The 22,631-nt window shown below is 56.1% G+C and overlaps 2 protein-coding genes across 11 annotated transcripts in view; both read left to right on the top strand.

Moving 5' to 3' along the window:
• IQSEC1 (IQ motif and Sec7 domain ArfGEF 1) overlaps positions 1-7,428 on the top strand; it is a 311,767-nt gene extending 304,339 nt beyond the window's left edge. For 9 of the 10 annotated variants that reach the window (XM_067043341.1, XM_067043340.1, XM_067043348.1 and 6 more), the window contains 2 exons: positions 3,438-3,487; positions 4,657-7,428. In XM_067043341.1, the coding sequence (XP_066899442.1) occupies positions 3,438-3,487; positions 4,657-5,196 (590 nt within the window). In that variant the 3' untranslated portion in view covers positions 5,197-7,428. The remainder of the gene's footprint in view (positions 1-3,437; positions 3,488-4,656) is intronic. The other variant, XM_067043345.1, reaches the window with a different exon arrangement.
• A 13,825-nt stretch (positions 7,429-21,253) lies between these two features.
• The window catches only part of ACAD9 (acyl-CoA dehydrogenase family member 9), a 49,636-nt gene continuing 48,258 nt past the window's right edge, over positions 21,254-22,631 (top strand). The window contains exon 1 of the mRNA XM_059076728.2: positions 21,254-21,712. Coding sequence (XP_058932711.1) covers positions 21,563-21,712 — 150 coding nt within the window. The 5' untranslated portion in view covers positions 21,254-21,562. The remainder of the gene's footprint in view (positions 21,713-22,631) is intronic.

The following is a 22,631-nucleotide window of genomic DNA, read 5'->3' as shown; positions in this document are numbered from 1 at the left end:
ATGAGAGGGGCGGCAGGGTGGGTGTTTGAGTCCTGGTGGCCGCCAAAGCCCCCCTGCGACCTCCGGAGGAAGACGGGCCAACGCCAGCTGCCTGCCGGAAGATGCCGGAGACGTGCCCCTACGTGCTGGACTAAGTCGGGGCGAAGCTCTCCCCGACCCGCCGTGCCCCGGCCGAGACGGGCTTGTCGGCAAGAGGCGAGGCTCGGGGCCAGCCGCTCCCCTCGGGACAGTGGCGCCCAGCAGCTGGCTTGTCATCGTCCCCAGAGCAGCTGCCCACGACCTGCGAACACACGCCCCTCCAGGAGACAGCACCCAGGGACGTGCCCTCGGCCCGGCACGAACCTCGGGGACCTGGGAGGCAGTCGTGGTTTGATGGCCCAGGAAGCACCGGGCAGCAGACTTTCCGAGAGGCAGGGGGAGGGGCCTGGCCCCCAGCCCGGCTCCCCGCCGAGCTGGGAGGCCTCGTCTCGTGTCTCCAATTGGCCTTCCTTCAGCTGGGCCCCCTGCTCGTTTCAGTGGCACCAGAGCCCTGCCAGCCTGAGGTCAAGGACCTCCGACACAGGTGTGACTGAGCCTTAGCTCCTGCCACAGATCAGTCAAGTCACGGTGGACTCTGTCCACGAACCCCGAGGCCCCCAGGCCCTCACCAGCCGAGCCGGCCAACACCAGTCCCCACGGAGAGGACACCTCCCGGGCCCGCGGCGTGTGCCGCCGTCGTTACCCGGGCCACGGCCGGAAGCCCGCCACGTCCCGCACCTGTTGGGGAGGAGCTGGCGGCTCCTGGCGGCCGGTTTCCAGAGCAGCCCCTGCTGTCCCGCGACGGGCACTCTGCACGTGCAGCAGCCAGCGCGCCGGCCGCTGCCTCTCCCGGGGCGGGGGCCACTCTCGGGGCGGCCTCCCAAGCAGCCAAGCAGAGCCCGTCGGAGGGCCGCGCGGCACGCCGATTCCGGGGTCTTTGGCTCCGGGCCCCGGTCGAGTTGCACCTCTGGGCTTGGGTTCCCCAGATGCAGGTGGGACTAGTGATGCTCTCCGGGATCTGTCAATACGCACAGAGCACTGGGGGGTGGGGCCCGGCCCGCGTGCCGGCCGTTGTCACCCTCAGCGTTGCTAGGGCCACGGCGCGAGACCTCGGGCAGAGCCCCGTCAGCCTGCTGTCCCGACGCTGAGAAGCCAGGAAGGCTGGGAAGAGCCTCGCCGGGTACCCCGTCGGGATGCAGCTCCCAGGCTGTCCGTGGCCGGGCTGGCGGGGCCTGCTCTGGCCCTCGAGAGGCGCCAGCTGGGGCAGGGCTCACCTGAGGCTTGTGCGGGATCCGGAGATGGTTCCGGGGGACCCCAGAACAGGGCGGGCGAGGAAGGAGTGGTGGGGATATGTGAGTGGGAGCAGCCGTCTCGGCTCCTCCTCCGCCACTAGGTGGCGCGCGCGTGCGCAAACGCCCGCACGTGCGTCTGCCGTGGGCGGGCGGCCGCCGGCGTGCCTGGGGCTGGAGTGCAGAGGATCCCTGCGGGGACGTCCCGTACCTCCTGCTGAGTTGAGAAGTGGAAGAGATGAAGCCTGAGAAGCTCGGCATCGCTCCAAGACATCCAAGTTAGAGCTCTCCCGAGTCTTGGCCCACGGTGGGCAGGAGCGGGGCCTGTTCAGCTCCAGATGGGGCAGCGTATGAGGCCGCAATCCCCGGCCCCGGGCCTGGCCCACTCCCGTTGGGAGAAGCAGGCCGGCTGGAGGGCGCTGCTAGCCCGCCGGGGCCTCTGTCTTCCCTCTCTGTCCCTGGTCCTTAGTCAGAGGAGTGTCCCCAGCCTTAGAGGGGCTAGAGGGCAGGTTGAGACACCCCAAGGACAGCAGAGGTCGGAGCATAGCCACTGCAAGGAGCGGGGGCCATGCGTAGTGGACAGATGTGGAAACTGAGGCAAAGGGTGGACGGCGTGCCAGGTAGGGTCACCCCTCCAGCTGCAGAGCCCCCCCTTCTGGAGGCTGGACTCGAATTCTGTTCCATGTCCCTGGGCCACCGTGTTGGGACAGAAGGCAGGAAGGAGAGGTCACCTCCTCTTCTCACACCAGCAGAAAGATGAGGAACGGAAGGGTCATTTTCAGCTGGGAACGAGGGCCAGTTCCCGCCGGGTGGTCCGTGGTCTTCAGCAACCTCATCCGCTGTGTGGCGCAGTTCCGAGTGGGTTCTGAGGCCAGGGTCCAGCACGGCCTTCGGTGGACCCCAGGCTCCCAGCTGGAACTCAGGTTTGCGGGTCAGCAGGCAAGGCAGAGTCACCGGAGCTCCCCTGAGCCTGCCGTTGTGAGCCCAGGCACGCGCAGCTGCCACCATGAGGCCCGAAGGGTCCAGACACGCCGTCTCCACCCAGCGCGGGTCGGGGTGTGGGCCACAGGGCCGCACGAGGCAGCGCCTTCCATCTTCCAGGCTCCTGGGTCCAGCCCGGGTCCAGCGCAGGAGGCAGCATGGCCAAGATTTCCCGCCTCAGCTGGACGGGCGGACACGGCGTGAACGCGCTCCCCGTGGGGATTGAGCCGGTCCGTGCATCGGCCAGAGCCTCCGTCTCCTCCTGGTGCGGACAGAGGGACACGTGTCCTGCGCGGTGGGGCTTGGCCAGGCCTGCACAGGTGGAAGCTGGAAGAACGTCTTGGAGCCCCTTCTCTGCCTCAGCCTCGGTGTCCTGCAGAAATGCCTGGAGAAGTCGTCCGGGGGACCTGCGGGGGCCAGGGCGGGCGCTGGACGTCCAGACCAAGGGGAAGACTCAGTCTCCTCTGGCACAGCCGACACAGGTTGCGTGCCTGCTACGTGCCGTGTGCGGGGGACGCAGAGGCGTTGGCAGTGAGGGCTCACGAGTGGGGAACGCGTGTGGCCGTCCCGGCGCGGCCGTGCCCACAGAGGACTCCAGGCCCTGGGCTGGGAGGAAGTCCCAGCGTCCCTGTCCCTGGCCAGACACTGCACAAACCAAACACGGCCCCAGGGTGCGGCCCCTCTGCTCCACCAGGAGAAAGAGGACGCGGAGTTCCGTCTCCTAACCGTCAGGCCCAGCAGCAGCCGGGGAGGCAGATGTATGTGTGTGCGTGTGCGTGCGTATGTCCATACATACGTATGTGAAATCCACCGCAGGCCAGGCCGGGCGGGAGCGCGCTCGGCTCGTCTTAGCTGTGGGAGGAGCTGCCCTTGCCCCCTGGAGCTCGGGGTCAGCCGGGCCTGTGCGCCGGCCCCAGCCCCCCAGAGGCCCCTCCCCCCAGGCTCCCGTTCCAGGAGAGGGGGTTAAAGTTGGGCTGGTTGAAAAAGATTTTTTTTGTTTGTTTGTTTGTGTTTGTTTTCTTTTGCTTTTTGAGAACCTCATTGTCTTGTTAACTCATTACTGCCCTGCCACCGGCTCCCCCGGGCCATCCGGCGGCAGCGCCCCGCCCCGTGTCGCGTCTAACCTGTGGTATTGCATGTTCTGGGCAGGGAAGCGAGGGCGTCGCAGCAGTGCGGGATCGCTAGAGAGCAATGTGGAAGTAAGTCGGAAGCCCCCGCCCAGCTGGCTGTCGTGTGTCGCCTCCCGGTGTCTTTTCGTTTTGCTCCTCCTCCCCTTCTGCACAGAGGCTCAGACCCCCCCGCCTGCCTCGTCCGTGCATGCCGCCCGCCTGGCGTTCCCGTGCCCCCCACCGCTTGTTGGGGCTGCCGCGCAGGGGGCGGGTCTGGATGTTGCGGTGCCGTCTCCGCCTCCCCCATCCCCGCGGTCCCGAGCATGGGCTGTAACATCCGGCTTCCCGCTCTTCCCGGGCCGGAGGCGGCGGCCGCCGGGCACCCTCCCCCGCCCCCTCGCTGTCGGCTTCCGCCACCTCGGGACTTCCATGCTCCGCCATCCCCATCGCTTCCTTCCCGGAGGTTCGATTGCTGTGTGTCTGCAGTGAGGGCAGCGCGGAATTGCTCAGCTAGCTCGGGGGGGAGGAGAGCCATGAGAGCAAGAGGAGTTCAGTGTGGATTTCATGAGATTTCATTCATTCTCCAGCCACCTCGATAGTCCCGCTCACATCTGACCTCAGCTTGCAGACCTTGCTGTTTCCTTCTTTTCCCGTGTTTGGTTTGCAGTAGGTAGCCGCAGTGAAATGCCTGTAGGCGGTGCCCACCCCCAGGACGGGGCTTCCCCAGCCCCTCCCGTCCCCCTCGCCACCTCCCCAGAAACCTCGGGACCGGCCGGCACAGGCAGAGCACACGCCCTCGGACGCTGAGAGAACTCAGGAGAGCTTAGGGCGGGAGGTGGCAGGACCGGCCCTTGCCCTGCACGCGGCCCGCCCGCCCCGCCCTCCCCCGCACACGCCGCTTACACACACCCGCAGACGCACGGTTCTGCTCTGAAAGCTCCAGCCGCCTCCGCCAACAGGGCGCTCATTGGGCCAAGAGCGGAGGTCAACCTTGACCCGCCGCGGCGGCGTCCCCCCCACCCACCCACCGACCTTTCTCCCCGAAGGCCCCCTCCTGGCCCCCCCCCAGCCGACCTGCATGGCAGTGTCCGGAGGTGGTGCCTGCGTCGAGCCTCACGCGGCCCGGCCTCTTCGGCTAGCCCGTTGAACTAAGGCTTAGCAGTCAGTGGGCGAACTTTTTTTGGACATTTTTTAAGAATCATTCTGATGTAAGTGCTCTAAGCTCTTTTAATTTGGGTTTCTATGAATTTCCTTTTTAGGGGTCCATCATTAGCAGTCCTCACATGCGCCGGAGAGCTACATCAACACGAGAGTGTCCACCTCGCCCACACCAGGCCATGCCCAACTCCTCCTCCCTCCTGGGCTCCTTATTTGGGAGTAAGAGAGGGAAGCCCCCTCCCCAGGCCCACTTGCCCCCAGCCCCTCCCCAGCCGCCCCCCCACCCGCCTCATCCCTCGCCCGGCCACCCCCAGGGGCCCGCGGAGGGCCCCTTGCAGGCCCCCGTGCACGGGCACCACGGCCAGTACTGCCCCCTCCAGCAGAACCCGCCCCCCTACCATCACCACCACCACTACCACCCGCCCCAGCACATCCAGCACGCACACCAGTACCACCACGGCCCCCACGGGGGGCAGCCCGCCTACGGGGCCCACGCGCACAGCCACCCGCCGCTGCCCTCGGCCCACGCCGGCCACCCGGGCCACGCGGGCCACGCCGTGCACCACCACGGGCAGCCCCCTGCCCCGCCGCCCCTCCCCAGCAGCAAGGTCAAACCCAGCGGCATCAGCACCATTGTGTAGACAGCCTGGGCGGGGCTCCCGGGCCCCCCAGAACAAGTGCACACCACGCAGGCGCGCCAAGGGGCGGCAGCCCCACACCAGACCCAGGGCCCTTTCTGTTTCCACCTCCCCGTCAGCTCCCGGCCCGGATGGAGCCCCCTGAGCCCCGGGGCTTGTGTCACAGGGAGCAGACCCCCTCCCCCAGTTGCATTTAGCGGTGGCGCCCTGGGCTCCATCCACCTCAGCCCAGGAGGTGGGCCTTGGCCGCCGTCAGCCCTGAAACGGTGCCGCCGGCCGAGTAGATGTTGAGCTCCCCGCCCTGACCCCCCCACCTGCAGCCCCCAGCTCTGTGCTCCCTCACTGTACACGCAGATGGGAACCCAGCCTAGGAAAAGAAGAGACGACACAAAAAACCAGAGACAGAACCAAACAAAAAACCCCCAACTTGCTGCATTATTGCTCTTTTCTTGACAATGGGCAAAAATTAAGTAGACCTGATATGGTTGTGATGAAAATACGTAAGTAAACTTTATATAATATAAATATATAAATATATAAATATATGTATATGTATACTGTATAGGTAGTGTTTGTGTGTGAAAGGCAGGCGTTTCAGTCCACGAAATCAGCAATAGAGACTTTACAAGGAGCTCCACTTACCTGATAGGAAGACAGTACCTTAGACAAACGTGTGAGAGGGTAGACCAGAAACGTCAATGCTAGGGACAAAATTCATATTCTTCCGTATTTTCATAAAAAGAAGAGAAGCCCCCCCTAGGACTGGCGGAAATCTTTACACGCTCATTACTAACTGTGCCAAGTAACATAGCATCTAACTGTTGTAAAAGTCCGCTACTGCTTTGTATAAATCCTTATTTTATTAACAGAAAACTATCATAAGTAACCAGTATTATGAGTGCTCTGTTATTTCAGGTAAGCGAATAGATAAGCTGCGGTAAACGCTACAGTAGCAACTCGAGACAGCGAGTTAAGAACTGGTTGCCTTGGACTATTGGTTACAGATTCTTAGACACTTTAATGGCTGCTATAACTGTGAGTTCCCATGATCCGCGTCCCTTCTGTGTGCATCTGACTTAACGCGCGCTCGTTCAGAGCCCTCTGCGGGGGCCCCATACGCGCCAGAGGCATTCGTCCCCGACATGGAAGCGACCCGCTCATCCTGTGTCCCCGGCACCATAGTAGCTCCCTCATCCCGTCTGCGACCGCGCGCGGCAGGCGGACGCCCCGGAACCGGAAGGCTGCTCTTAGCGTTGAGCAACCCCGGGGCGGTGTGTGTGTTTCCCGCTTTGTTTTCTGAGTGGTGGCCCTGAGCATCGTGACGCCACGTGGCCGTGTGCTAGCACGACCCCCGTGTCATCGCCGCGGCCCGTCTGACCCCAGCCGACGAGCGCCCGGCCCCGCCAGCGCGGCCCCGCCGCCTCCTCACGGTCAGGCGGCTGCCGGGGCAGCACGGGACTCTGCGCTGTGCTCTTGTCGCTTCCGTGTCGTGGCGACACCATCCACTCCCCCGGCTGGGTCACCCGCGGGCCGTACTTTGTGGTTTCAGCCGTTCGAGCCACCGCAGCCGCCCGTGCTGTGCCCCTAAGCCGTGGACCCGAGGATGGGCCCCGGCACCTGCCGGGCGGGGAGCTCTTCCGGAGAGCGCGAAGCTGGCACGGGACGACGGAGGGGGGGCCCACCGCCCCACCCTGGCGGCGGCGGCCGGGGCTCTGCCCGCCCACCGCCCCCTTTGTCGCATCATCCCGGCCACCGAACCAGCAGATCTGCAAACCGAGCGCTTTGATAATCTCCATGGAGAGCGAGTACAGCAATCTAGAGTTGAGCTTTTTTTTTTTTTTTTTTTTTTTTTTCTTTTTCTTTTTCCTTTTTTGAAAGAAGTGTGACTTTGACCTGCCCGCCTTCATCTTCCCGTCCGTGTCGTCCTTCTCTCTCATCTGCTCAGAAAGAGAGAAACGAAAAGCACGGGCGTGTCTGATGTGGTCCAGGCCGGGCTGGTGGGAGGCGCCCCGGTTCCGCGGACCCCGCAGCTCCTTGGTTTCCCTCCGGAGTCCCGCTCCCGAGGCGTTCTCCGTCTTGTGGTTTAAAGGGCGTTGTGACGACAAGGGACAGTCGAATTGTACTGCATGTCCTCTGGCGTCAGGCAGAGGCCACACTCTGTGTTCTGTGTATTTGCAAACTCTCTCTGTGTTACTGTTGACAAATAGTTGAAGTAAAGTGATAACATATTAAGTATGTCGGCTTTTCTTCACCCTCTGTACCAATCGTAGGATCCAACTGTAAACTCCAGGTTGTTCCAGAAAAGATGCAGGCAGGCTGATTGACACCAGGTCGCCCTTCCCAAGGGCGGTCACTGGTGGAAACAGAGCCGAGCTGGGTAGAGCCGGCGGGGAGGGTGCCCTCTCTCTGCAGGCCGTTCGGGACCCCCCCCCCCCGCCACCTCCAGACTGTCACCGGGCTGGGTCCCTAAGGGTGGGGGGAGTCTCTCCCCGTGTTTCCAACTTTCTGCTGGATTGGGTTCTGCTCAGTGAGGTTTCCTCAGTCTTTGTGTTTCGTTTCCAAACTCGTCACGGAACGCGTGTTCCCAAGAGGTACACTGTTCCCTGGAGGAGGCTGGAGCCAGGCTGCTCCCAACTCGTTGGCGAAGCAGATGCTCGTGAAAAGCTTGTGGCCCCATGTAGCTCTCCTGAGACTGCGCTCTCGGGATCCCAGCCCATCCCAGGGTCGCAGCTGTGGGCACTTGTGGTTCACCCCCCGGCGCAGGAGGTGGGAGGCTAAGCACCACCGGGATGTGTGTCACCCTTTCTCACTGTCAAGATACACGGGGGGCATTTTGCTCAAGTCACAGATTATCTCAGCGGGTGACCCTTAGAGAAAGCAGTTGCTACCATCGCAGAAATCTTTTCTGGGACAACAATTAAATCATGTTTTGGGTTTTTTTTTTTTTTTTTAAGTTTATGAATGCATATTGCACAACGATGTAAAAATAAAGTTCATCCTAATATGACGTGCACATCTTGCTTAGAAACACCCTCAGTCGCCCCGTGCAGAGCAATCTTTCCATCTCGCACCGCATGCAGCAGAAACCCCTTGGTTGTCTTTAAGATGAGCTGGAAAGACAGCAGATGTTAAACATGAGCCTAGGTGTTGACTCAGCACCACCGTACGAAGCTGTGTCGCTGCAGGTAAGCACGCATCTTACAGTCCGTCGTCAAGCATCATCACCCTTCCCGCCGGAAAATCGAGTCCTTTTGTAAGTATTTTCAATACAACAACAATCATCCAGGAAGCGGGTTGCGGAGTGAATCGGCGTGAGGTGAGGGCGGTGAATGGGCGCACGCCGGGGCGGGGCGGGGCGGGGAGGGGGGCGTCCCCGTGCGGCCCGCCCGCGGCCATGCCAAGGCCGTGTGCGGGACCGTCTCCTCTGGGGCGCTGTCACACACGTCGAGTCGTCTCACACACTTAGAACCAGGTCTCGAATGCAGGCTCTTCACACCTCGAGGGGCCACCACGCTCGCGGGAAGCCCGGCACCCACGATGTAACTTTAGGGAGGAAAGAAGTGCTTTTGTTTTCCTATGCGTTCTGTGTGTGAGTAGTAACAGACGCTACCCGTGCAAAACCGTAGCTGTGATCGTGCGGAGAAATCAAATAAACGCTTCCAAACCCTCGAGTTCTTACTTTTTCTGGGAAGTCCAGCACTCTCCCTGTCGGCCACACACAGAGATCTCCAGGTGACAGGGCGGCCCACCCCTTGCCTTGACTGCTGTGGGCTCCGGCTTTCCGGGAAGACGTTAATTTCAGGATGCTGGCGGACGGCTTAAGGTAAAGGTACACGTCTCAACGTAGGCGCCGGTAGAGGATTTCAGAGGCATTTGTAATTTCGAGCAACTTTCGACACAATTTTGTGCTTTCGTTGAGTTCAGAAGAGACAGGAGGTGGACCGTGCGAATTGTGCAGGTGGGCTGGGGGTGACTGGTGGGGCCAGAGAGACACCCGAGGGCCCGGTCCCCGCCGCGTGATGTGGAAGCCACAGGGCAGGAATTCTGATCGTGCTGCGAGCAGGCGTTCTGTGGGAACGTGATTGGCTTGTACTGTTTCTCCTTTCCTTGAGCCAAACTCAGCCCCAGAGGATACCCCTTACTAGTTTCAGTACGTATCATAAGACCAAGTGAGACCGCTAGGCCTCATCTGTGGGAAACACAAAGAGGTTGGCGTCAGCGGCCGCAATCAGCCGTGGCCCGCCCTTCACGGAGGAGTGGGCCCTGGGGGAAGATGGTCTCAGGTCTCTGCAGCGGGGAGGCCGGCCCTCTCCCAGGCCCTCGGGGGCCTCCGAGGGAGGGGAGCCGGTTCCCGGAATTCCTGGGAATACCTAGGTCCGCCACCACGCGCGCGCGGGGCTGCTGACACCGGCCCCTCGGGGCACCCGAGCCGCTCAGCCGGTGCTGCGGTGCGACCGTCCTCTGGGTTTCGGGTCTGTCTCCCCAGCAGACTGCGAGCTCCTGGGGCAGAGGGTGCACGCGGTCCCAGCACAGGGCTGCTCCTGTCAAGATGCGTCCGAGAACGAATTAGTGGTTGGAAGGGGGCAGGGCTCACAGCGCAACCACTGGCTGATCCGAGGGCGTGTAGATGGTCAGCATCGCCAATTGCCAATTGACGGACAGTTGTTTGCTCGGCCCTCTGCTGCTTTTGCCGCCGAGAATCCAGCCGGGGATGCGGGTGACACAGTGCAACTTCTCTGAGATTGTTTCCTGCTCACTGACCGTGTCCTTTAGCCCACGTTTTATTTGGCCTCTCAAAGCTTTCAACGCCGTTCACACGTCCCTTCGTGAAGCACGTGGTGTCTTTGGCGAGGAGGTGAGCCCCTGCTGTGTCTCCTTTGCAGGCTAACACCCCGCCCCACGGCCGTGACGTGTTCGTCTCAGGGACGCAGAAAGCCCTCTTCCTTTCTTCCGGCTCCTTGGCGACGTCACACGAGCCCACAGCTTCGGCTGCCTTTCTGTTTTCCTATAGAGATTCCCAAATTCGAATCTCCAGCCCAGGCCTCCGTCCCCAACACCCACATCCCTTGGATCTTTCAGTAGCAGCTCTCTCCAGGAGGACCAAATCCGTGGTCGCACACGGACACACACGTGGACCTGGGGCCTCCCTGGGTCCCCCGCATTGATGAATAGCATCCCTGTGAGGGGTGTAAGTTCGAATTTAGGAAGTGTTCTGGACACCTGTCTTTTCCCTGACTCCCCAAATCTGTGCTGTCACCAAAGCCCTTTTGATTTTTCTTTTAAATATTTATTTATTTGGCTGCACCAGGTCTTAGTTGCGGCACGTGGGATCTTCAGTTGCAGCATGCACGCGGGATCTGGTTCCCCGACCACGGATCGAACCCGGGCCCACTGCGTTGGGAGCGCAGAGTCCCAGCCACTGGATCACCGGGGAGGTCCCTTGCCCTCTTGATTTTTACCTCCTGTGTGTTCTTTTTTTTTTTTTTTTTTTTTTTTTTTGCGGTACGCGGGCCTCTCACCGCTGTGGCCTCTCCCGTTGCGGAGCGCAGGCTCAGCGGCCACGGTTCACGGGCCCAGCCACTCCGCGGCACGCGGGATCCTCCCGGACCGGGGCACGAACCCGCGTCCCCTGCATCGGCAGGCGGACTCTCAACCGCTGCGCCACCAGGGAAGCCCTCCTGTGTGTTCTTGAATCTACCTGTGCCTCTTCACATCTCTCACCTGCCTTCAGGCCGTTGTCTGTCTGTCACCTGCTCAGTGCCTGGGCTCCCGATCTGCACGGTGGGTCCCTCGACCCCGTCCTCCCCTGGCACCAGAGGGGTCTTTTGAAGATGATGCCTGCCTGAAGCCACGTCAGTGGCTTCCTGTTGTCCTCAGGATTAAAAAGGAAATAACAGAAGACACTTGACATGGGCTGCGTGAGGTCTGCATGGTCTGGCCCTTGACCCTCGCTGAACCCTTTCATTCCAGCCACAGTAGCCCTTCCGACGCCCGGGGAAGCCGTGTGTCCCCTGCCTCCGGGCCTGTGCAAGTATGAGCCTGGCCGTTCCCCGAAGGTAGGGTGCTTTTCCTTGCATCTTTGTGGAGTTAGCTTCTATTTCCTGCATCACATTTCAGCTCGGCCACTACCCGCTCTGCAATGCGTTCGCACAGTTGCACATTCAGTGATGTGTGACTGTTCCGTTGCCAAAGCGTCAACAGGGCCAGGTCCTTGCACAGCTGTAATCCTAACACGCGGCACGAAAGGCTTCAGCCAGGGTTTGTTGAGTGAGTAGCTGAGTACCAGCGCCCGAAGAAGGAGACTTAGTGCTGAGACGCACAAAGCACTTTGGTGGCTCACGGTGAGATCAGAGACCTAGGGAAGCGGCCTGGGCCAGAGGCAGGGAAAGACTGGCTCCTGCCGCTTCCTTGTTAATTCAAGGAACAATTTGGGTGGTGGCTGGAGGCTTTCAATCACTGTTTTAACTTCATCAAATATGTTTTTAACATTCAGAGGATTTGGAAAGAATAGATCCATAACAAGCAGGGGGGAAAATCACCCACAATCCCACCATCCAAAAAACAGTTATAGGGCTTCCCTGGTGGCGCAGTGGTTGGGAGCCCGCCTGCCGATGCAGGGGACACGGGTTCGTGCCCTGGTCCGGGAGGATCCCACATGCCGCGGAGCGACTGAGCCCGTGAGCCATGGCCGCTGAGCCTGTGCGTCCGGAGCCTGTGCTCCGCAGTGGGAGACGCCACAGCAGTGAGAGGCCCGCGTACAGCAAAAAAAAAACCCAAAAAACAAACAAACAAAAACAGTTATAATGGAGCATTTAGTCTCCCTCCTTCCCACCCTGTCTTTGGGCATGTTTCTCGGTTACCTAGTTCCGATTTTTTTTTTTTATGGTAACTTTATGTATGAGTTCGGATCTTTGATGTGTGTCCCAAACAGTCTGTAAGTGTTAATTCGGTGCCCCTCGTGAAGAAAAGAGTTTCACAGTGGAAGCCGTCTAGGAGACGCCAGGTCAGATCAGAGTTAAACTGTCTCTGTCCTGCAGGACGTCTCAGAGTGTTACCAAAAGTGGGATCCGGCTGCCCGCAGCTCGGAAGACAGACAGTAAAGAGGCAAGGTTAGTGGAAAGGAAAGTTTGCTTTATTTTGGAGGCCAGCATGGGAGGGGACGGTGGGGGACAGAGACGCCTGTCCAGAGGGCAACACCCTCCCCCCGACAATCAGTGGAGAAGAGCTTTTATAGACAGAGGGAGGGGGCTCCAGGCAGAAACAGCACAGTCAGCTCTGACAGTCGTCTTGAGACTGGTCCTACAGTGCCCTGATCGGCCTCATCTTGATTGTTTTAAGTACAGTTGGTCTTCAGTTCCAGGATCGGTTTGTTCCCATTTCTCTGAGGCCACTTCTAGGAACTGTGGCAGCTGATGTCATGTCTGTGGTCTGGTCATCATGTCGTTCACTTCTTGCACCTGGTGGAGGTTTCAGTATCTAGAAGACAGCTCGCAGGATGTGGCTCAGGATATTATCTATAGCCCTTGAGGAGGGACTAAAAGGTCCTTGACTTTGTTTAATGACTGAACTATTGTTATTTGGTCTCCGTTGACTGTTTTCCCCTGTTTCTGCATTTTCTCACGTCTCTGATTAAACTTACTCTTTGGCTAAAGTTTTTCTACAGACAAGAGTCAGGCTGAGGACACGGGGGGCAAGGACCACAGGGTCCTGCTCTGTTTCAAGAGCCTCTCCGAAAGATGACATTTGTCGTTAAGTCTCCGAAAGATAGTCTGTGCCACGTTTCCCAAACGTCTGTAGCGGTGGAGCTCTGTTGCGTTCCACAGCGTGCCATTTAGTTGGAGTTCGTATGTGTAAATCGTGTTTCCTTTTTTCCTTAGTATATCCCGGTGTTCTAAAAGATGCAACAGGGGATGACGTTTGCACACTGGCCCACCGTGTGGGCGGCCCCTGATGTGCTTTTGCCATCAGACAGTGTCGTTTTGGTGAATAAGGAACAGATGAATGGAGATCATAGAGTTTTTGAGCAGATTTGGTGACTCTGGTAGGACGTGGGGCCTGGGGGAGTGGGCCGCCCCTGAGTCTGACTTCAGGCCAGAGCTCCTGGGGTGAACAGCGACACCACTTTGGTGGCCCGGGGCAGCCACGGCGTCACCTGAGAAGCCCAAGGGTATTTTTTTGAGAATCCTTTTTCTATCCCTTCTTAGTATTGAAGCCCCTCTAAACAGTTTAAAAGTGCTTGTATTAAACCTTCCCTGATCAAATTACCCTGAGGTTTCTGGACTCTGACAGATTCAGCACTGGTGCCGTGAGCGGTACGAGAAGATAGCCCCACAGCGAGGGGAGTTGGGAGCTACTTGTGGGGAGGCCTGGGCTTGAGTGCACCCCGTGGGAAACAGGATGCTGGTGGTCCGGGCATGCAGTGGCTGCCGTCTGTGATGACTGGATGAAGCGTCATTGAAGTGAATGCCTTTGGAGCCTCAGGAGGGCTGCCCTTGCGGGGGATGACGGCAATGACAACGGCTATAGGACCTCTGGGTGGGGCGGGATCTGCTGACACCAGGTTGGGGTGAAGGAAAGTGCGGCGTTTATTGCAGTCCCCAAGCAAGGAGTCAGGTAGCTAGTGCTTAAAAGGCCCAAAGTCCCCAAAGGCTTTCAGGGAAAGGTGTATAAAGACAAGGTGAGTGAAGGGGTTTGTGGGGCGTGGTCAGCTCATGGACTTCCTTCTGATTGGCTGGTGGTGAGGTAACCGGGAGTCGGCGTCACCAACCTTCTGGTTCCAGCCGGTCTGGGGTCTGTGGGCTTCCGGGGGCAGCAGACAGTTAACTTCTTCCACCCGATAAGGGTTTCAGTAGCTGCAAAACAGCTCAAAGGACATGAGTCAGAAATATTACCTATAGCCCTTGAGGAGGAACTAAAGGTCCTTGACTTTGGTTAATGGCTAAACTGTTATTATTTTGTCTTGCTTGACTGTTTGCTTTTCTTTCTGCATTTTCTCACTTCTCTGATTTAATTATTCTTCAACTAAAGTTTTTCTACAGACAAAAAAAAGGCAGGCAGAGGACATGGGTGTTGGTCCTGTTCTAGAAAGACCCCATAGTGTCCTGCTGGGTCACAGTAGTATTCAGGTAAATCCTGTAGCCTTATCTGGCATCAAAGCCATAAGGAGGGAGCGGTTTGAAAGGGGAAATACCTTTGCATCAACTTCGGGTCCGAAGGCCATCCTTTCCCCCCCAGTCTTCCTGCTCACTTTGCTGGTTAAAACCCATTTTGCATGTCATGGACTCAAGCTCAACTCATGATCTTTAACACCCATAAGGAGCTAGCGTAATACAGCTATAATATATGTTGAGCGTTTATTCTCTTAAAAAACATCTCTGCTGTCCACAGGAAAAGTGTTGGTGACGCAAGGCTGCTTTATCTCACGAGCTGGATTCATACGCTTAACTGGACTTTGCATCCAAGTTGGGGAGGTGCTTACTCCTCCACAGTTGGCGGGACCAGCCTTCATTCTAGAGAGTATTTCTTAGTAAATGGCACCCCAAATGGCCCTTTCCTTGTGGCCTGGAGTCCAAACTGGGATGTCTGACACCTTTGGCTAGACCTCCTGAAAACCCACCGCTGTTGGCCTTTTGTAATCAACAGCCAGGACGGGAGCTGTTTGTAGGGCAGTGCTGGGCACCTATTTACATATTGCAATCTGGCCGGCAAGAGAATATTGGATCTTCAGGAAAAGAAGGGAAAAAAAAACAACCACTATTAATTACAGTGTATTGCAGGGAAAAATACAAAATGAGGTCCTCAGATGAGTTTCACTTGGTTATCTCTCCTACAAATTACAACTGGGAAAAAAATGAATTTGAGTTAAGTGCCAAGTTCCATTAAGTAATTAAGAGGAGTGGGGCTTCCCTGGTGGTGCAGTGGTTAAGAACCCACCTGCCAATGCAGGGGACACAAGTTCAAGCCCTGGCCCGGGAAGATCCCACATGCCGCGGAGCAGCTAAGCCCGCGTGCCACAACTACTGAGCCTGCGTGCCACAACTACTGAAGCCCACGCGCCTAGAGCCCGTGCTCCGCAACAAAGACAAGCCACCGCAATGAGAAGCCCGCGCACCGCAATGAAGAGCAGCCCCCGCTCGCCGCAGCTAGAGAAAGCCCGCGCGCAGCAATGAAGGCCCAATGCAGCCAAAAATAAATAAATAAATAATCAATTTTATTTTTAAAGATCAAGAGGAGTAATTTTCATTAAAAGAGAAAAGACACAGCAATTATCAATAATTTTTCACTTAATGCCGACTCTCCATGGTCCTGTAATCTGCATTTACAACATCCAGGAACGACGGAAAGAGGATTTTTTTCGTGCATTTCATTCTCACCATGGTGTGTGAACATGCAGGCCAGTCCGTTCTTGGAGGCGGGCAGGGTAGAAATGATAAGCGAACAAATGTGGAGAACAGAGCTGGTTATCGGTCTCTGCCTAGGAAGTCACAGTGTGGCCCGCTAGATATTTTTATTGAGCTTTAATGGAGAGCAAACTTTACTCTTTATCAGCTCTTGCTGAGTGAGCACTGAAAGCTTTCTGAAACGCAGGGACCGACGTGGGGCCTGAGCTGTCTCTACCTCCCGGGATCAGTGGGTGAACCATTAAGATGAATTCTCCCCCGTAACGCTTCATTGTCTGCTTTGCACCCCCACAGCCACTGGCTTAAAGCATTACCAAAAAATACTGTTGTTGGTTTCAAAGAAATGTGAGTGCCGAGCGCCAGGCGCCTCTGCAGGGGTCCCCAGGGTTTTCTGGCAAAGAGGCTGACTGCGGGGGGGTGGGGGGGTTCCCGACAATGACCCAGCCGGATCTCGCTGTGCGTCAGGACTCCGCTACTGCAGGCGTCAGGGTGATGCACTGTGCTTCCCCCAGTATGTCGCCTGGGAGTTACTTGTTGGAGTTGAAGAGGAATAGTCCACAGTAAGTCCCTTCAGCAAGGACTGACATCGCACCTTCTTTCCGGGCAGTTTCCCATGAGTTGAGGATGCTGGCTCTGCCACTTGGGCTTCTTGAAATAAGATTTCAGGCTCTACTGGCTTTTGTGCAAACAGACAAGACCCCCCAGTGAGACAATGTGCTTGTTGGGCTCTTATATTACAGCAGTTGCTTTGGGAATGCTGGCCGTTTCAACACAGCGTTTGCTGCATGTTATTTTCACATGCTTTTCATACTCCAATAGTGGGGGACACACGCTCTCGAACTTGGTTGAATCTTAGGTTCTTTTGGCTTTTGAAGCATAAGGAAAAATCAGAGGTATTTTGTTTTTGTCGTTGTTGATGCTGTTAAAATTCCAGCTCTCCTGAGATTTTGAAAAACTGTTATCACTAGGACCAAGTCTCAACTTAAGAGCCCCTATTTTTAGACTCTTTTCTTTTCAGGGTTGCTAGACCCTGGAATCTAGTGTGTGGAGTGGGAGGAGACCTAAACGTTGGAGCACTTGATTTGCATAAAACCCTCCATGTTTTGTGTTGATTTCATCATCTGATGGGCGAGGAAACGGAGACTCTGGGATAGGACGTGCGTTGCCCGAGGTCTGGCGGGGGAGGAGGAGGAGGAGGGGAACTGGTGAACACGCATCCCTGAGCAGCAGGGTCCCTTCGACAAGTCAGTCCGGGGCATTCAGACTGACGATCCCACAAAGGGAAGAAGAGTCAGAGCACACGTAAAATGGGCTCCTAAGTACCAAGGGCCACGCTTGCTCCTCCTTGCAACTTGACCTAAGGGCAGGTCACCCCATCGAGCTGGCAGAGGTGGAGAGTGACACCAAGGCCTGACGGCGTCCCTGCCCTCCGTCAGGGTAATTTCACCTGACTTCGGTTCGGCCGGTAATGGGGACGAGTGATGACAGAGAAAGAGGTCATTTCTCACCTGCCACGTCTTGCCTTGCCACCTTCAGGAAGGCGGTACGGCCCGGGGGGTGAGGACACGGGCCCAGGAGCCAGCCGGCGGGGGCCCGGAGCCTGGCTTTGCTTCACCGCCTCATTTAATCCTCGTTTAGAGGATTAAGTGATACTGACACATGTAAAGCACATGAGCCAGTGTCTGGCATAGAAGGGCACTCATCCTGGGTGACCGGGATGGGGCTCGATGATAATAATCTGGTCGCTTGGCGCTCAGTCGACCTGCATGACAGGTGTGACTGGCCCCTAAAATGACGACTCTTTATGTTTGTACTGTTCATTATAGTGTTGTCCTTGACGCTTGGAAGGTGTTTGTATTAGTTGGGGGCTGCTGTAACAACCCCCCAAATGTCAGTGGCCTCATACGGTACACATTCCTTGCTCCTGTGAATATCAAACATGGGTGTCCCTATTCCGTGGCTGGCTTTCTTCCTTTGGAGGAAAAGACCGATTATTCAGAGACCTAGGCTTCTCCCATCTCGTCTCACCACCCACTAGGGCCGAGTCCTCGGTTTCCAGCTGGTGGAAGAGGAGGCAGCAGAGAATTCCCACTCATTGCCTAAAAGCTGCGAGGAAGCCCCTGACCCTCAACCGTCGCAGGAACCCTGGCTGTTTGGGCTGTGAGCCCCAGCCCCAGCCCCGGGGTCGCCGTGAGGCCCTATGTATTGATGTTGCCGTAAGCCAAGGATCACAGGCCCTCATGTCTTAGTCTGCAAGGGCCGCTTTAACAAAGAACCACGGACTGGGGGCTTAAACAGTCTACTGTCTCCCACTGCTGCTGGCTAGAAGCCCAAGGTCAAGGTGTTGGCAGGGTTGGTTCCTTCTGAGGGCTGAGAATCTGTCCCAGGCCTCTCTCCCAGCTTCTGCAGTTTGCCGGCCATCTTGGCCTTCCTTGGCCTGTAGAAGCGTTAACCTGATCTCTGTGTTCCCCCTCACATGGCATCCCCCTGCGTGCACGTCTTTGTCCACACTTCTCCTTTTTATAAGGGCACCGGTTGTCCTGGACTAGGAGTCCACCCCACCCCACCATGACCTCTTCCTAACTTAGCTCGTGACATCTGCAACACAATGCCACAGGAAACCCTCATTCCAAATAAGGTCACCCTCTCAGGCGCTGGGGGTTAGGATTTCAACAAATGAATCTTGGGGGACACAATTCAACCCGTAACACCTCGTTACCTTCGTGGCTTTCAGCAAGCCAGTGACTTCCATGTTTCCGTAATAAAGTGGACAAATACACATCAACAAGGAAGGAAGTAGTCGTGGACAACGTAATTTAGTGTAGGAGACAACATTATTCTTTGAGGGACACGTCTCTTCTTGCAGGTATTTGATGTCTGGACAGTGAGGTGTCGGCCACCTTCTCTCAGCAGGAAATGCACTGGTGATAACTGCACGAATTACCCGTGAGCCTTTAGTTAGGACGCTGATGGCTACAAGGCAGGAAGCTTGACGCTCACTTTTCACATGACTGACTACTGACCTTGTAGCCTTAGGACAGGAGACAACGCCACCCCTTTCTTCTAATTCTGTGTTCATAAATGTCTCCATGACCTTCCCCACTGTATGGCTTTCACACTGAGGGGTGTAGGAATAGTTTCCTACTTAGAGGATGTGCCAGAGGCCCAGAGCCAAGCGTCCTGGTATGCTAACAGCAACACGATGGCCACACTAGAGTGCCAGATTATTTGCTGGTAAGTCATGTATGAGAACCAGTTGTACTGACATGATCATACAGAAGGACATTCAGAGGTACTCGGTGAGAGTGTTTTAAATATGAAATGTGGAAATGCTACATCTAAAGCAAGCTTTAAAAATGGCATCCTATTTCTCAGAGCCTAATACTCAAGTAGAAGATGGAAATCTCAGTGTGTAACCATTTTTTATTTTTATATTATTACAAGAAAAACATTGACCATTTGCTGTGGTAGATGCGATTTGGAAGGATTTAGTTAATCCTCACAAAAGTTCTGTGAGGTAAGTGATATTATACTCATTTTTTACAGGTGAGAAAACTGAATTTAGAAACTGGCAAGGTAGTAGAACTCCAAAACTTTTCCCATTGTACATGCTGCTAGAGTACGTAGAAATTACGCCTTAATTTTTTTCGAATTTTTGTTTTGGAAACTGTGTGCCACTGAATTTCTCACTTGGTTAATTTAGGGAGGAGCCAACCAAATTAGGATCCACTAAAGAGGACCCAACACATTATCAGATGACTTGACTGATTTGACTACATTTGTTGTGGCCAACATGTACACCAGCTCAAACTTAAAACCCAGCAATGTCACTTTTTCTGTTTCACCCGCAGAGTTAATTCACAAAGGCACTTGTTACCAAATGCCTTCTTGAGACGCTGAATCCTGAAACTGGCAATACTGACCACTGAAGAAGAAACCAGGTGACAAGCCTTTAAAAGTGAAAGACAAAATAGAGAACACATTGCAGAAGATGCCTGCCAAGTACAGGTATTTTGCAACCAAGAAAGTTTTTGAGCTCTTTTTTCCCTGATGCTATGTCATTGATCGGGATAGAGTAGGATAATCAAATAGTCAGTTTAGAAATCCCACTAAGGGATTAAAGACAGAGAGGGAATTTTAAGGGAGTTTGGGAGACTGTGTAAGCTAATGACCACTCAAGAGAAGAATCCAGTAACCTAGCAACGATCTACACTACCTTAAGGAAGACAGGTACCTCCAAGTGCCGGGCACACTCAAGCCACAAACCCTGATAGTTAAAGCACAAGACAAAAGACATGGGGTCTGAATGTTGTTACATGAAGTCAGGGAGTGAATCATCCTTTAAGAATAGCATTTCTGCGTGTAGCCAAGACAGAAATATAGGTGAAAAGGAAAGAAACTAGGTGAAAGGGGACATTATACTGAAACCTGAGATTAATTACCATATTTTAGTCTATGTTACTACCCTTTTGCTAATATAAATATGAATTAAATAGCGCCATGACAGCCCTGGTCAAACCATACAGAGTCACAGGAGGAGCTAATGATGTAAGCCTTGACGTTTGCCTGAGAATGAGGAAGAAGGTGGTCTTCTCCCCTCCCCACTTTTTCTTGGATGATAAAGCTGTAGCCCTCTTGGTTCTCAGGGCTCCGTTTCCTTGCCAGCCGGCTTGTATCTCTCACAAGCGTCCTATGCTAACAGACTCACTCTTTGCCTCACACCGACTTCCTTCTGCAACCAGACAAAAGTACCTGAGCTTCAGTTAAGTCCTAACACCAGGTGAGAGGTTTTAATTAAAAGACAGTGGGGGGCTTCCCTGGTGGCGCAGTGGTTGAGAATCCGCCTGCCGATGCAGGGGACACGGGTTCGTGCCCTGGTCCGGGAAGATCCCACATGCCGCGGAGCAACTAAGCCCGTGAGCCATGGCCGCTGAGCCTGTGCGTCCGGAGCCTGTGCTCCGCAACGGGAGAGGCCACAACAGTGAGAGGCCCGCATACCGCAAAAAAAAAAAAAAAAAAAAAAAAAAAAGACAGTGGGTTCGCGTCCACATCTGAGATGCAGGGGGTGGTTGAGTCCCATTCAGAGTTTTGGCTGGGTTCGAGTCCCTCCCGAGAAGGACTGCGTTTTCAACATCAAGTCTTGACCCAAACAGTGTACCTTTTATTGGGTCTGGCACAGCACGCTGAGCTGAATGCGTTTCCCACTGCTCTCTGAATATTGACGGTGGCAGAGAGCATTTCCAATGAGAAAAAGGCGTATTGTTACTGCCCTGTAAATGGGACAGGCAGGGCGCGGGCACAGGCACAGGTGAGGAGGGCCTTCAGGGCATCTCTGGGTGTGGGGAGGGGGGCGCCCTCCCCGCTATCCCGTCCCCGCCACCGGTCCCAGCTCCAGCTTCTCGCCCATTCCCGCCCACCCTTGCCCTTCCAGGTTGGCGTTTCCCAGGGACGTAGTACCTACAGGGTTTTATCCAGACCTCTCTGGTGGAATAGCTCTTTCCTTTTCTTCTCCCCACCCCCCCATATATGTGACAAATACGTAAGCTATGAAGCAAAACCAAAGGAATCCTCACCAATCAACCACCCACTTAAAGCAAGGGCCGTAACCCGTGTGTGCGCTCCCTCGAGATCACCAATATCGTGAATTTCCCCCACCCCCCGCTTTGTAGTTCCACCATGTCCTCGTCGCCCCAACTGGCGAGAGGGAGGCAAGTGGAGGCAGCTGGGCCACAGCTTGGGTTCCGGCTCCCAGAGACGCTGCCCCGGCTGGTAATTTACGGCATTCAGGCAACAACTGCAGGAGTTTGAAAACAGGCCGCCGCCGACGCCGACGCCGCCGACGCCGCCGCGCAAGCGCGTTGGCGGCCGGCGGGGCGACGCAGGTGGGTGGCGTCATCGGCAGGCGCGATCCCGAGGCAAGTGATTAAGGCGCTGGGAAAGCAGCGGCGGCGAGAGCGTCTCGGGACAGCATGAGCGGCTGCGGGTTCTTCTTGCGCTCGGCGGCGGCGGCGCGCCTGTGCCGTGCCCTGGTGGCCTTCACCGCGAGTCGGCGGCCGCTGCGCACCAGTCCACCGAGCCAAGCTTTCGCCAAGGAGCTCTTCCTGGGCAAAATCGAGAAGGTAACGGCGAGCCCTGGCCGGCCATTGCCCTTCCTCCTCGCCTTTAGTCCCCACACCTGCCTCAGAAACGCACCTGCGGGCGGGCGTGCTAATCCTGTGACTCTGAGGAGCTATGGTGTTGACCTGTGTTCGAACTAACGCCTGCCGGGACACGCTGAGAAACCCTAGGCGAGGTGGTCCCTAAGTGATCCTCAACTCGGCGCTCCGGCCGCGAACTGGGGGGGCGGGAGGGGGTTTCCTGTTTGCTAAGCACAGCCCAGACCATGCCGCTCTTCCCTCTGTTGGCTTCCACGGCCGAGGCTCAACGCCTCACCCCACCTTTCAGGTTCCCCAGAAGCCCGGCTCAAAGGTGCCTTCCCCGCCCGTCCCTTCCACGGGTCGCACGACCTAGTGTTACTAAGCACTCACCGGACTCTTATATTATAAGTCAGAAGACTTGGATTTGACCTTGACTCTATGACTTTGAGTCCCAGTTCTTTCGGCCTTAAAACGGAGCTTGCGATGTGTCTGCGTCTCAGATGTGTTGTAACGAGACGTATATACGCGGAAACGCTTTTTAAACTGTTAAGATGCGGTAGAGATTCGTGAAGCAGCAGAATGATTAGTCGGTGCTGGCGTCAACACCTGCTAGTCTTGTGACCTTGGGCGAATAACTCCTGTGAAGTGCCTCAGTGCTCTCATACAGAAAATAGGAGTAAAAACAGCCCTCGCCCCCTCCTACAGGTGGCCCGCAAGCCAAAGAAAAATGTGGGTAAAGTGCTTTGAGCTTGGCCGCGATGTTGGCTGATTCTGTATTACTTGAGGAGTTATTCCCTGGTTTTTCTCGGACATTCTCTAAGGTCGTCAGGCATTACAGATGCAGACGCTCTGACTGGAGTGGTTTGCCCTGCCAGAAGTACGAAGCTAGGTCTTAAAGTTA

The sequence above is a fragment of the Kogia breviceps genome, chromosome 10, assembly GCF_026419965.1.
Source record: "Kogia breviceps isolate mKogBre1 chromosome 10, mKogBre1 haplotype 1, whole genome shotgun sequence".
NCBI lineage: Eukaryota > Metazoa > Chordata > Mammalia > Artiodactyla > Physeteridae > Kogia > Kogia breviceps.
Note: the sequence above shows the minus strand (reverse complement) of the source record. Positions and strands in the feature narration are given on the sequence as shown.